Raw genomic sequence first — 13,423 nt, 5'->3', positions numbered from 1 at the left:
ACAGCTAGTATGGTTTAAGTGTGATATAGCTATACTATATAATGAGTATCACAATCAATACAAATATTCAGAATTGATATTACACTAATTTCACTGATGAAAACACACTTACGGATATTATATTCTGTTTCTGTTACATTCTAACTATAAATCCCTGTAAATCTTACATACTGGACCTTTAAGTCTAGAACACAGAAACATAAACTTTATATGTTCACGCTTGTCAATAGTGTGTTAAAGAAGCTGTGTACAGTTTGCCCTTCAGGTAATGCATACATGGATTGTCTCTCCAATTATTTTTATATATGTGTATTTAAAAATTGTAATGTTCCCTTGCTTTTAAATTGTGCTAATTTACATAATGTGGCGCATAAAATCTTAATACACACTGACTAGGTTGTCTCCCAGTTAACACCAGCGTTGTCAGCTTTCGGCTTTGCACTTCTTCTCTTCACCTCGCCATGGCAACAACCTTTCCGCCAGGTCTCACAGGAGTCTTTCGCACTAGCCTTGCTTGTTATTATTGTTTATCTCTCTTGTCAATCACCCAGATCACCGCGATGCTCATCCATATGCATGGCCTCATCATTACACGTGGTAGCCCATTGGCTGCAGGGTCTGGCAGTGCCCATGCCAGCCTTTGTTCTCTGCTGTAACAACAGGTGATTGTAGCAGCCTGGCACATTGTTGGGCATCATTTGCATGGTGTAAAAGTGCACATGTGGGGCAAGGCGATAAGTATGGCTGTGCATTGGGCCTGTTGGATTAGAGCTTAAGCAGGAGAAACGGGGTCCCCCTTGGGCTTAATTGTGGTGTATTTTGGCACACAGCACATAACTCTCTTCTGCATCAAAATGCTAATTTCACAATGAAATGTGAAATACATTATGCTGATTTGGTGGGGCTGGAAAAATAAGACAGAAAAGGAGAACTATTGAATAAACAAAGTAAAGGCAGAGGGAAGAGAGGCGAGGTTTGGCTTGGTGCAATATCAAATGCGCTTCAGAAATTGATGGCCAGGACCCAAGGTACTACATGTACTTTTCACTGATCATCACCGTGCTGCTGATCTCTAGCCACAGGGTCCAGGCCAGGTACTCTGTCCTCAGGTTGAATATTGATTAAAAGCACACACATTCTCACACACACACACGTACACACAGGCAATTCATGCACAATACAGCACAACAGTTAAATTTTGATTAGGTAGAGTCCATGCAGCTTCTCCTCAGGCACACTGGGTGCTGTATTATTTTAACCGAGTAAAAATTAGTTTTCTGTTTTCACTCTCCAATTCAGTGTCTTTGTTTCTGTGACAGATGGCACATCACTCAGAGAACGCTGTCAGACAGCAGACTCCACAAACAAATTAATTTCTATTACTGTTTTGCATGCTCGCTCTCTTCTTATTTGATTGACAGTCTCATCATATACCAGCACTGTATTAGGGTGACTGTGTGGGGCATTGTTAAAGAAGAATATTCACAAATGAGAGATCATTTCAATAGAGTGCAGAAAAGTTCATCCCTTTTTCTCCACAATGACAAGTTTGTTTTTTATAGCAAATGTTCTGCATATAGCTTGTCCTCATGCATGAGGTAAAGGAGTTTTACCAAAGTTGATATCATTAAATCATCATGTGCATTCACCTTTTTAAAGCATATTCCTCTTTCACTTAATATATAAAAATTAGATCTGTCTGTAAGTCCCGAGGGCTCACAGCAGACTCAGGTGGGGGTGGAATAAGCTTTCAGAAACATTTTATTTAGCTCTGGCTGTTTCTTAGTTTTTGTTTCTTGTGTGTCTTTTCCAGATTCTCTTCAAATCTCTCTGTTTATCTAATTTCTTTCTCTATGTGAACCCTCCATTTGCCTTGTTAATTTCCCTCTTAATCCCGCTTTCATGGTAAATGTAAGTGCTCAGGTGTGCACATTTAAGAAATTCCTCCATATTTCCTTGAAAAAGACAAATTTAATGTCACAGTAAGTCTGTCAGGTTTCCCTGCCCCAGCCCTCAAATTAATCCCTCCCCCTCTATCTCTCTCTCAACCTTTCTTCCTCCCTCTCACTGGGTTTGTGTCTTTCTCTCAGACTGCATTTCTCATTTAGTTTAATGCGATTTTAGAATCTGTCACACTCAGTTTGTTGCCTGTCAGCCTGTCACTGTAGCTTTGCTCACAGGGAGATTTGAGGTGTTTGTGCGGTTTGGCAGGGTGTAGATTGTGCAAGAATACAACAGCCTGTATGACTGATTTTCATTGTTTAACATATTTACCTGTGAGACAAGATTTGCAGTTTGTTGTTGTTTGTTTTCTCTTGTCTAATTGTCGAGGTTATATGTGGGAAATGTGCTTATTTTAGTGGGCATTTTGTAAGATGAAACCTGTATTGTAGTAGTAAAGTATTATTTCAAATGAAACAGATGTGTTTTTTAATTTTTGTTTTTGAAGATTTTTAAATATTCAAACAAGAAATCTTACATTTGGAAGGTACTGCACTCTATTCTACTGAGCATTATCTGTCAAAACTGTCCCCATTCTCATAAACAAAAACACAACTTGATAGTCTTTGTTCCACATATTCAGTTTCCAGCTCTGTGGTAGTAACCTTTTGTTTGAGACGGATGCTGTCTACACCCACAAACTATTGTGCAAAGTTACTTTTTTCTTGGGGACGAAAACAACTTTCCACATAATGTCTTTTTTGGAACTCTCAAGCGTTTGGTTTGAGAAGTAAGGCTTGAAGAATGTCTTCTTGTCTGTCTGTTATTTTGCTATTGATTCAAACTGAAGTCTTCACTGATTTGCCATGAGCCAGGTAGGGAGCCTGCTGAGGTGTCACGGCAGGGAGACGACAGTCCCATGTTGCTCTTCATCACAAAGCATGGGCAAAATACCGTGTGTCTCTCTGTCTCTCAGAATTGAGGAGAAAATCAATTAAAAGGAGAAAATCACATCTGTCAAGCACGTGGCAGACACAGCTCCTCTTCCATCTTTGTTGTAGACCTCCCATAGACCTTGTAGAGAGGAACACAGTTTACTCAGATCATCTATTAGACATCAGGTGATCCTGCCTCTTTTCTCCTTTATTTAACCCAGCTTAATAAAGACTTTATTGCTCTGAGGAACGCTTTATCGATTGACGTGTCTCAGACTACATCTTAGGTTTCTTGGTTTTCTTTATCATTTTGACATTACTGCTGGGAATATGCTTCTCTGTGTTCTAAGTATATTTCTCAAGGTAGGGGTCGTAAAGTAGGTGTGGCGGGTGTTACAACTCAGTAAAGGAAAGAAAAGGGCCTCTCAAAAAAGGATCAGATAAATTTAACTTGGTTTAAAGGTGCTGTGTGTAAGATTTGTGGGGATCTATTGCCAGAATGTGTCAGAAATGCAATATAACATTCAAAGGATTTTTTTCATTAGTGCATAATCACTTAATAATATGAATTGTTACGTTTTTAGTACAGTAGAATGAGCCCTTTCTATCTACGGAGGCTGCGAGTCCTCTTTCATGTTGCACTGCCATGTTTCTAGAACCTGACCGATGTAGGATTTGTGAGACCAAGACATATTTTAGAGGGGAAAAATTAAGCGATTATCAATTTTGCAGATTTTGCACTGATTTTCTGCAGATATTACTATGTAAAGATACTTAGGAGGCTACTTTCTTTAACAAATATCTTTATTGAAGAATATTTAAATGTATTTACATTCACATTTATTGATTAAAAAGGGAGGATGGATGTAGGATGTATGGCTTCTCAGCATTTATCCTGCCAGGGAACCCCTCTTGCCCTCATAAATGATCCACATAGGGCTACACAATGCTCACCTCAAAACATCTTTTTCTGCATTGAATGTTCTGTAAAAAACATTTTCATATGGGTGCATATTGGTAAACATATAAGCTAATACCAATGTATCTGTGAACAGCCCGTATAAGGCCAAGATCAGGCCAAAATATCACCTAACTGATCATCGTCAGATGCCACAAGATCCTACACACTGGTCCTTTAACTTGGTTTAACATACACTTTTACCACAGTATAATACAGAGAGTATCTACTGTACGTAGCACACACTTTTGCTGTCATTCATTGTATTCTGAATTTAAACACTTTTAGCATTGTTATCTTGCACCACAGCAGTACGTGCTGGTTTTAACAGCATACAGTGTGGTTAAGTTCACATCTAATACGTGCCTAATACCCCCCTTTTAAACTGTATTAACTTGGCATGGGTTGGCTGGTGCTGCAAAACTGTGAACTTGATTCACTGGGAGCTAGTTGACAGCAGCAGAGATCAAAGTATGGAAGTGAAAGCCCTACAGATACTGTCATCCTCTACAAATGTTTAGTGAACCGTAACTTGTATCTCATTACTTTTACACTCTCTTTTACCCCAGCAACCGCTTCCAGTCCTCAAGTGTAGACCTTTCACACTCTGAACAGCAGAAGTAGAATTATTTTACCAATACTTACTGTGATTAATTAATTCATTGTATGTTTGTATGTTGTATGTACCACAAATGTACAGTTCCAAGCTCACACAAACACCAGTAACAGTGTTGTGAGCCTCTCCCAGCATTAAGTTGTACCTGTAAATCTATAAGAATTTGATTGACTATTGTGTGCATTGATATTGTGTGCAATTTAACACATTTTGACAGGCATGCATTCACGTAAATTGTGCTAGTGCATGTGTTATTGGACAGGCTGTCCCTGACAGTGATTAATTGATTCCGATTTGTCAAACTAGGCACATGGTTGATTGACAGCTGAAAGACATATTTTAACGATCACACCATCAGTTTGGGGGAGCCAGATTAAGATATTCACAAAACTATACGCTGTTGAAACTTGTGACAGTCAACAGAGGAATAATAAATTTAAAGAGTGCCATAAGTGTTATTTGAATGTTGGGGCAACTAAATTGATGGACCCTGATAGCATTTCTGAGGAATCAGACAGTTTCTGTGAAGACATTGAGTCATCTTTTGGGAAAATTTGTGTTGATTAACATAATGTATGTACTAAACATAGTGTTGTAGTTGCTTTGTTGCTTACACAATCAGTCGGATCGGTTTAGAAAAGTAAATTAATCACAAAATGTGATCCATGAAATAGTGGCAGGACAGTGAGACAGACCTATTTTCCACCAATACTGAGTATCAGTAACAGTTCAATGCCTGCTTACACTAAATTTACCTGTGTATTTCTGTTTTCTGCTAAATTGCCTTTATAAATTTAAGTTTTTGAATATATTCATTTTTTGTGCACACATTCAGTCTACAACCTGTTTTTATATTTGACAAGGAGATACTAAGAAGGATTATGAGGTTTCAACCTGAACAACCAAATTTTGCTGTTGCTGTTTTGTTGGTGGAACTTGGCAAGTGTGCTGATATGTAGTGCCTTCATCTTCGCCCAAGGCGGTAAATGAATGTGTAGTTTTGCTAGCAGACTTCCAGTAATCTCTCCTAGACTGCTGTGTGTGTCTGGTGGCCTGCGGTGAGGAGTCTGGCCCAGCGTCATCACCCAGTCTCCCACATTGCCATACATATGGTGCTGCCTTTGTGTCAATTGTGCTCTATGGGGTTTCTAATAATTAACAAGATGACAGACATATGCAATGACAAGCACAAGGTGGATTCAGTTTTCCTTGTCAATTACCTAGTCTGCTGTGTTTGTCAGATGTGCTCAACTGTAGAAAAGTTGTAGGATTATTTGACCACTTTCAACACATTATGTCCACTCTGCAGGTAATTGCAAAGCTTCTATTTTGGAAATGGCAAATAAAATGGTCCTAGTTCTGTCTACATGTATAGCCCAAGCAGCAACATCTGGGGCTGAAAAGTGAAGCAAATGCGGAAGTGGCACAAAATGCAATTCCTCGAATGGCCACTTGAGGCTGTCTCTAAAAGTGCATCCATCCCTGAAGACTCCAGTATTTAAACTGCTAACTTTGCATTAGAATTAAACATGTTACCTTGTACAAAAAGTGATTTTGGTCTCTATAGCTAATTTCCCCTCCATAACAACTGTATACGAGTGAATACTTATATAACTCGTTGTACTAAAAGGTACCATAAAAAAAAACTGCAGACGATGGATTGGATTGGTCAAAGTAAAAGCATAGAAAGTGACAGTAGACACAAGCTGAGCAGAGGAAACGATGAAAGTGAATTTGTCAGTCTGGCAGTAAATATCCAGTTTAGGTAACAGTTTGCTATCTGCAGTGCAAATAGCAAATAGCAATAGCAATAGCAAAAACCAAATCGAGTCGAGTTGAGCCGTTCTGTGCAGTTGAAAAACATTTTGTGTATTTACTGTATATATCGCCATGGATTTCTGTATGTTTATTGTATGTCACTGACAAGAATTAAAACTACAGCTTCACTGAAGAAGGAAGTATAGAAATGTACTGCTTTTACCAACAAAGAGTATGACAAGGACACTTGATTTCTATACTTTGAAAAGACTTAAAGTAGGGATGGCAAGGATGCAAACATAACCCCAAATGCCAGAGAGGAGCAGCCTAATAATCGGATTTGCCACTGTGGATGAATGGTTTGCTGCTGTGTTAATGCTGTTCCATTCAGAACACTGATACATTGTGAAGGAGAATTTAATTACTAATCCAGCCACTAATGTTTTTTAGAGTTCAAGAGAAGAATTTTATGCACAATGTGTTCTTTCTTGTAGACTGGCAGCTCATTTTTTTGTTCACTTGCAGTTTTATCATTGTATTTACATATATATTATATCATGCATATGTTTTTTTCATATTTGATGGAAACATTTTTTTGTTAATGCTACAAATAGTTAATTGCTATAACAGCTTTATTTGCATTTCAGTCAATAGTTAAACTAAAACTTGCATTTAGGAATAAAAATAATAAAGTGCTGCTCAGTTTCAGAATGATGTTATTTTTCTTTTGCCTCTTCATTATGAAAAAGTCATCAGGTATATTAAACAGCATCAGAGTTTCCTTATGAAAGGCCAGTGAGTTAATAATTAACACCATTAGCTTTGTATATAATATAATGCAGGATATCCATGGCTCTGAACTAAATGGGGACAAAAAAAGAAAACCATGTGCGCAGTCATCATTTAACTCAAAGATAAATCCATCCTTACAAATCCAATTACACAAATATGTTTTTTATTTTTTGTATCATCAACAATCCTTTCTGCCTCTGCTGATATGATCAAAAGCCTTCATTATCATGGCACCATTGCTTGCCGGCGACCCTAATTGGAGCTTCAGCAAAAGCAAGCAACATTTGATATAATGGCTCCCTCCCAAACAGGAATGCCAGGCCTGCATTATGGCTTACTATTTCTATTGCTGAATTCCCCAAGGGAAGGACAGAGATGTCATCATTAGTGGGCAGTCGACTCTGGCCGCTTTGCCTGCGATGGCTGCTGAGGTCTATAGAGTGGTCAGCCGTGCCCGTGGCCCAGCAGCAGTGTCTACTCTCTGTTTTTCCTGTCGAGGTTCCCATCTGGCCACGTGACCCTGCGCCAGGCTTCTCCCGCTGAATAAATTTGGGGAGCTAATGAGGAACGAAGCTTTGCAAAGACCTGGAAAAGGGCACTGCTTCCACTTCTTCTCCTCTGAGAAAAAGAAGGGAAAAGTCGCCGTGGTCAATTTTATTAACTTGGCTGACCTTCACACAAACAATTAACATTTACAGAAAACATAGCCCCTCCCATTATCTTCCTCATCTCCATCTTAATCTTCAACCTCACCACCAGCAGCATTCTCGTTTTTTTTTTTCCTGCTTCTGCGAGGTGGATTCAACAGACGAGTAGCAAATTAATGGCAAACCCGTTGCATGTATTTTTAAGACAATTGCAAGGTGATGTGGATTATGCAGTAGAAGGTCAGTTATCTGAAGGTCCTTGGTGAAGGTAATTGGCTACGGGCCACCAGTGTCACAGTAAAAAGCCAACCACGAGCAGTGATTACGTGACCTTATCTACTTATCCTCCTACCAGACCACCAGTAAATCTCTATGCATTCTCTCTGAAATCTTAGTCTAACACTGTTGCACACTACACTAAAATTTCGGTACTTTTTGATACTTTTTTGTTAAACATGGTTTTAGAATTTCACAACATTAAGTATTTGTTGCAGGTCAATATTGGTCTGTTCATATATAAAGTAAAGTGAATTTTTTCCTAATGAAGGCACCAAGGACGTGTATTTGTGTTCAGTTCAACGTCTGACTGAACTGCCCACTCAAGACACTCTGGTGCTTTCCCTCCAATTCTCTTTTCTTTTCCTCTCTGCACGTTCAAGAACTAAGGTACATCGGATCAGAGCAGAGTCTGATGTGACTCTGGATGTGTAATGTATTTCTACAGAAGGTCTGGCTCTGTTTCCCAGCTCTCAGCTGCTGAACTTTGGCAAGTGGCAGCTCTGTCCTTTAGTTGAATATTTTCATCCTAATAAACTGGAATCGGATATGTGCACAGACTCATAGTGCTTGCCATACCGATACCAGCATTTTTAAGCAGTTTTCTAAACATTTTTCCGATACTGGTTTCCATATCAGAGCAACCCTTGCATCATGACAACAATAAGATCTAATAAAGATAAATAAAAAATGTTTCCTTTGACAGCATTAGAATTTAAAGGAAGGTTTTCATGTAATCTTTATTCATTGACAAATATATGCCAAGCCAGACATGTGAGGACATTAACTTCCATGGCTCCAGAAAAGTGCATCCAAGGGTGCCTATAAGTTTAATGCTTGACTGTCTGATATGAATAAACTGTGTGCCTATAAAAAGTTTTCAAACTGTTAGCTAACGAGGTAAGTTGAATAGGAACACACTCAGCAGCTTTGCTTGTATGGACCCTTTTCTCCTCCTACTGTGTATGGCACCCTGTCATCCTTGTCTGCGAGGTGATTTTTATCCTGACATGGACAGAAAATGAGATTTGCATTAACAGTAGCTCTGTGTGTGTGTGTTTGTGTGTGTGTGTGTGTTTGTGTGTTTGTGTGTGCTCTCCCATTTGTAGAACCTGATAAAGAACCTGCCAGAGCAGAAAGAGCTGAGTGCGCTAGCGGAACTAAAGGGTGAATATGAAGAGCTAGTGGAGTCGGAGCAGTTTGGCATTGTGGTGAGTATAATTTCCTGGTGACTACTGGATCGGCCCAAGAGAACACACAGTACGCACAATCATACTCCTAGTCTGCTGTAGTCGAACACTTGCAAGCATACACAGTTGAGAAATTCTATTTTTTATTCATTACTCACTCTGGCTGTCTCTCTCTATACCTCGCACAGACTCACACATACACTGCACTTTTGCCCTTTTGTCTGTCTTCCTCCAGCATTGTTTCATACATTTTTGTTTTCAGAAGGGACTGCTGTGTTTGGACAGCAGTTTATCAAGAGACCAGGAAATTAAGAAATGTATAATTTAGACGGAGTTGCAGTAATGTTTAATTAAAACATCTAACAATATAAAGGGCATATTTAATAAAAAAGTCACAATTTAGTAACCCAACTTCCAAATGACAGAAGCTATGATTTTGAAAAAAGGAACTTTTTGACTCTAGCAAAGAACAGTTCAATCATTTTTGATGAGGACTCAGCATCAAGAATTCAGTGAATGCCATATTTTTGACATCAACTGTCAATGTTGTCTCATGATAAAATCATACCCTCAGGCTATGAATCCTGTCTGTAATAAAGTTCTTTGAAAAGCACGCCGCTGTAGTCGGCCAGCTTGGTGATGTATCCCAATCCCCTAATCGATTCACAATGATTATAAAGTTCTGTCTTTTCCAGCACTAGGGTAAGTAATACTCTGAGTAATATATTGTTAACTTTGTGAAGCGCTTTCAGAAAGAAGAACTGGGTATTCACTAGGTAAAGATTAGCAAGTAATTCTTCCCCAGACTCAGGGCACGGGGGGGGGGGGGGGGGGTGGCGGGGGGACTTCTTGCTTTAACTATAGACTGTATTAAATCAGATTTCCACCTATTTAATATATAGTCTATGGCTCCAACTTGCTATTTGGACCAGAATACTTATTTTTAAACACTCAGTTGTTACATATTGCTCCTTTAAGGCCCACTCTGCTGTTTTTCACTATCTGTTGACATAAAATTTTAAGTTAATGGATGAGATTCTGATCCTGACGTATGTCAGTTATGCACTGACAACATGACCTATCATCTTTTCATTCCTCCACCTGTAGTAGCCTATTGAGGGTGCCTGAAAAGGCAGAGTCCTACTGTAAATCAGTTGCTGAAGAAAGGCAGTACATCATCACATTGTTCTGACCTTTCCACTTAGTTACAGCTGTAATTACTTTTTAATTAACTGCTCTTGCCATCCATTTACCAAGTGAATACCCAGCACTTTAGGCAACTGTAAAAGGAAGTGTTATATTTTAACCTAACTTTACAACAAGATCATAGAGTTACATTACACAATTTTACAGAAAAAATGTTCAATTAGACCCAAGGGTTGCAAATGTGCTCCAACTCCCTAGCTATTCTCGTCATTCGTTAGAGGCTTTTTTTTTTGCCTTATGTCTTTTAGGAGATGTAATGAAGCAGGGGGTGACATTTTCCCTCATGATCTCACCAATTTTGTGATCATATACCTCCCCACTGATGAAGTAGCTCCTCAACGCAGAACTATTTAGTCCCCCTGGGAAATAAGCCATGTTCAAGCTTTTCTCTGCCAGAGCTGTCACTGACGTGCTCGCCTTCATTGTGATTTCTCCTATACAAATCAATTCAAGTGAGGGAAAGGGGAGGAGTGTTTGTGCTTATTTGTGTGTGTGTGCAAGGAATTGAGGTGGGTGGGAATACTGGTGTGTGTGTGGGGTGGGTGGGGGGGTGGGGGGGGGGTGTTGACAGACAACTTGCCCATGCACATGAATAAATTTGAGCAGTAATGAAACATTATGGACTAGATCTGAAGGTTGCCTTCAAGCACCGGATTATGCAGCAATCTGTAGAAATTGTCTGTGGTTGCTGCTTTGCCACATATCTTACAGCCAAAACCCTATTTGTTTTAATTCCCTCCCATTTTCATAGCTATTTTTTCTCTCATTTTTGTCTGGCTCCAGTTATTCCACTCCCAAGCCCACAAGTATTGATTGAGGCTGTTATATTATTTATGACAAATCTGTTTAATGGGGGGGATTCCTTTGTCCGTATGAGAGTCAGCAGGGAGGCAGGAAAGAGGTTAGTCCCATTTGCTAAAGAGAGTAGTTGATTTTCAGTTCATTAAAACTATTCGCAGCAGTAATTACACTGAAGATTCAACATGACAGTGATGGCAAGGTGCTGAAACTTAATAGGATTTCTTCTCTGTCTTTGTTTTATCATGTTATTAAAAGCTATTGTAGGATCTCAAATAATGCACAAACATAATATTCCAATATCTCTGAGATTGTGAGGAGCCGAATTCATGTTTGTAACACCCACATTTACAAAGTTTTCTGTGCCTTATCCACATCATGAAATGTCGTGCTTTCACCACCAGTAACTTAACACGACTCCTGTGCAGAAGAACGTAAACATGAAACAGTAAAGTAAAGCAGATAACGGGTGGGTCAGGCACGCTTTGGCAGCTTTTGACCCCAAAGAAGGTCCATCATGGGTAAGACTTGGCACAAATCATCGTGTTAAAAGTAGTAAAGGAAATGCAAATCAGTGCAGCATGGTTAGACTTTGCGCTGCCAAAAGCGCCAATCGAAAAGCCCCATAATGTTTTGCATGGAGACACTGGGCGCCTCTCAGAAAGAAGATCTGCGTTCTTCTCCGGGTTTTACAAATGGAAACTCCCACTCAGTCGTTTGCAAAAATCAGTGACACGGGTTAGAGCGCTGATCCCCTCCCCTTCCTCAACCCAGATGATTGTAGTAGTGTCACCACAAAGAAAACCATGTCAGTTCACATGAGAATATGTTTTAAAAGGGCTCGCAAAAATGGCGTTTTGGCACTAAAATATACATACTTAGACCAAAATCAGGATTTGTATACTCAAAGCAAACCACAGGGAAGCTACAATATCATATAAACCCCCAAAAAACAACAACAAAAAGTGGACATGCCTTTAGACAGAAGACAATGTCTTGGGACTTGGGTGTTTATTTTGAAAATTGCTACTGATGGTTTCAGTCAGCCATGTTGGATGTCTCTTAATATAGAAATTTCCAGGAGATCAATAAAGTAATTACACCAAGAAAATGCAAGGGAGCTTAATATTTAAAAAACAAATATCAAGAATATTGGAAGGCAGAATATTGGACTTTCATTTCCTTTAAGCATATTCATAGTGTGTAACTAATTGCTACTAGGCCTTGATTATGTGTTTATATGCAGTAATAACTACATAATTGTTTTTTTTTTTATGTGTTTTTTTTAATCCTCAGATGAGTTCAGTAAAACTCCTACGATCACGTCTCAACGGCATTTTGTTCAAGCTTACGTTTGAGGAGCAGGTGAACAACATCCGGCCGGACATCATGAATGTGACATTTGCCTGTGAGGAGGTGAAGAAGAGCGAAGGCTTCAGCAAACTCCTGGAGTTGGTGTTGCTGGTTGGCAATTACATGAACGCTGGCTCAAGGAACGCCCAGACGTTTGGATTCAACATCAGCTTCCTCTGCAAGGTAACACACGACACAGATGAACGCCATGCTGTGAAAATGTCTGAAACAATGAAGACACTTTCCTCCAAAGGTACACTTCAAGCAAAAAATTCCACGTTAAATATTCTATCGGACACAGGGTTACAGGTACATGAGGCAACACATAAGTAAGCAGATACTCCTGGAGGACATAGGTTGACAGGTGACACAGAAGAGTCTGGATTGAGATCCTCTGCCTGATAGAGATATGTTAATAGTTTATTTACAATTTTCTCTGCTATTTTTGCATCACAGTTTTATTTGACAGTCATACAGCTGTATTGTATCATGCTTTGAAAGTACTAGTCCAGACAGACACCAGACAGGCCAATTGCGTGGCTCCTTGAAGTGTTCCTTACAATATTGTTGGGAACTACACTATGGCTGCTTGCAGCTTTCTACATAACCACTCATCCAGTTGACTTCACCAAGTATTAGGCTGATCAGAAGAGTGTTTCTTGAGATTCGCAAAAGACAGTCATACATACTGTATATACACACAGTGTGCTACAGAGCTGACAGCTACATTGACCAAATGGCACCGAATTTTTCATGGTCACTCTTGCAATAGCACAAAACTAGATGTCACATTTTTAGTATCTTAATATAAGTCCTTGCAACAGCATTTGTGCAAACTTTGAGAGCCAGCTATAGCAAAACTGCATGAAATATCAAAAATCTGAAAAAATAACTTTTTCGAGCCTAGTCCTGGGATATTCTGTACCAAATGTGGTGATGATTGCTCAGAATTT

At 39.3% G+C, this 13,423-nt stretch overlaps 1 protein-coding gene across 1 annotated transcript in view; it reads left to right on the top strand.

The window, feature by feature from the left end:
- Positions 1-13,423, top strand: part of diaph2 (diaphanous-related formin 2) — a 520,520-nt gene that overhangs the window by 316,116 nt on the left and 190,981 nt on the right. The window contains exons 23-24 of the mRNA XM_084719553.1: positions 9,033-9,134; positions 12,414-12,653. Of these exons, the coding sequence (XP_084575679.1) occupies positions 9,033-9,134; positions 12,414-12,653 (342 nt within the window). The remainder of the gene's footprint in view (positions 1-9,032; positions 9,135-12,413; positions 12,654-13,423) is intronic.

Source organism: Lutjanus erythropterus, chromosome 5 (assembly GCF_056507025.1).
Source record: "Lutjanus erythropterus isolate fLutEry1 chromosome 5, fLutEry1.hap2, whole genome shotgun sequence".
Lineage (NCBI taxonomy): Eukaryota > Metazoa > Chordata > Actinopteri > Lutjaniformes > Lutjanidae > Lutjanus > Lutjanus erythropterus.
The sequence above is the reverse complement of the archived record's forward strand: the minus strand, read 5'-3'. Positions and strand labels throughout refer to the sequence as shown.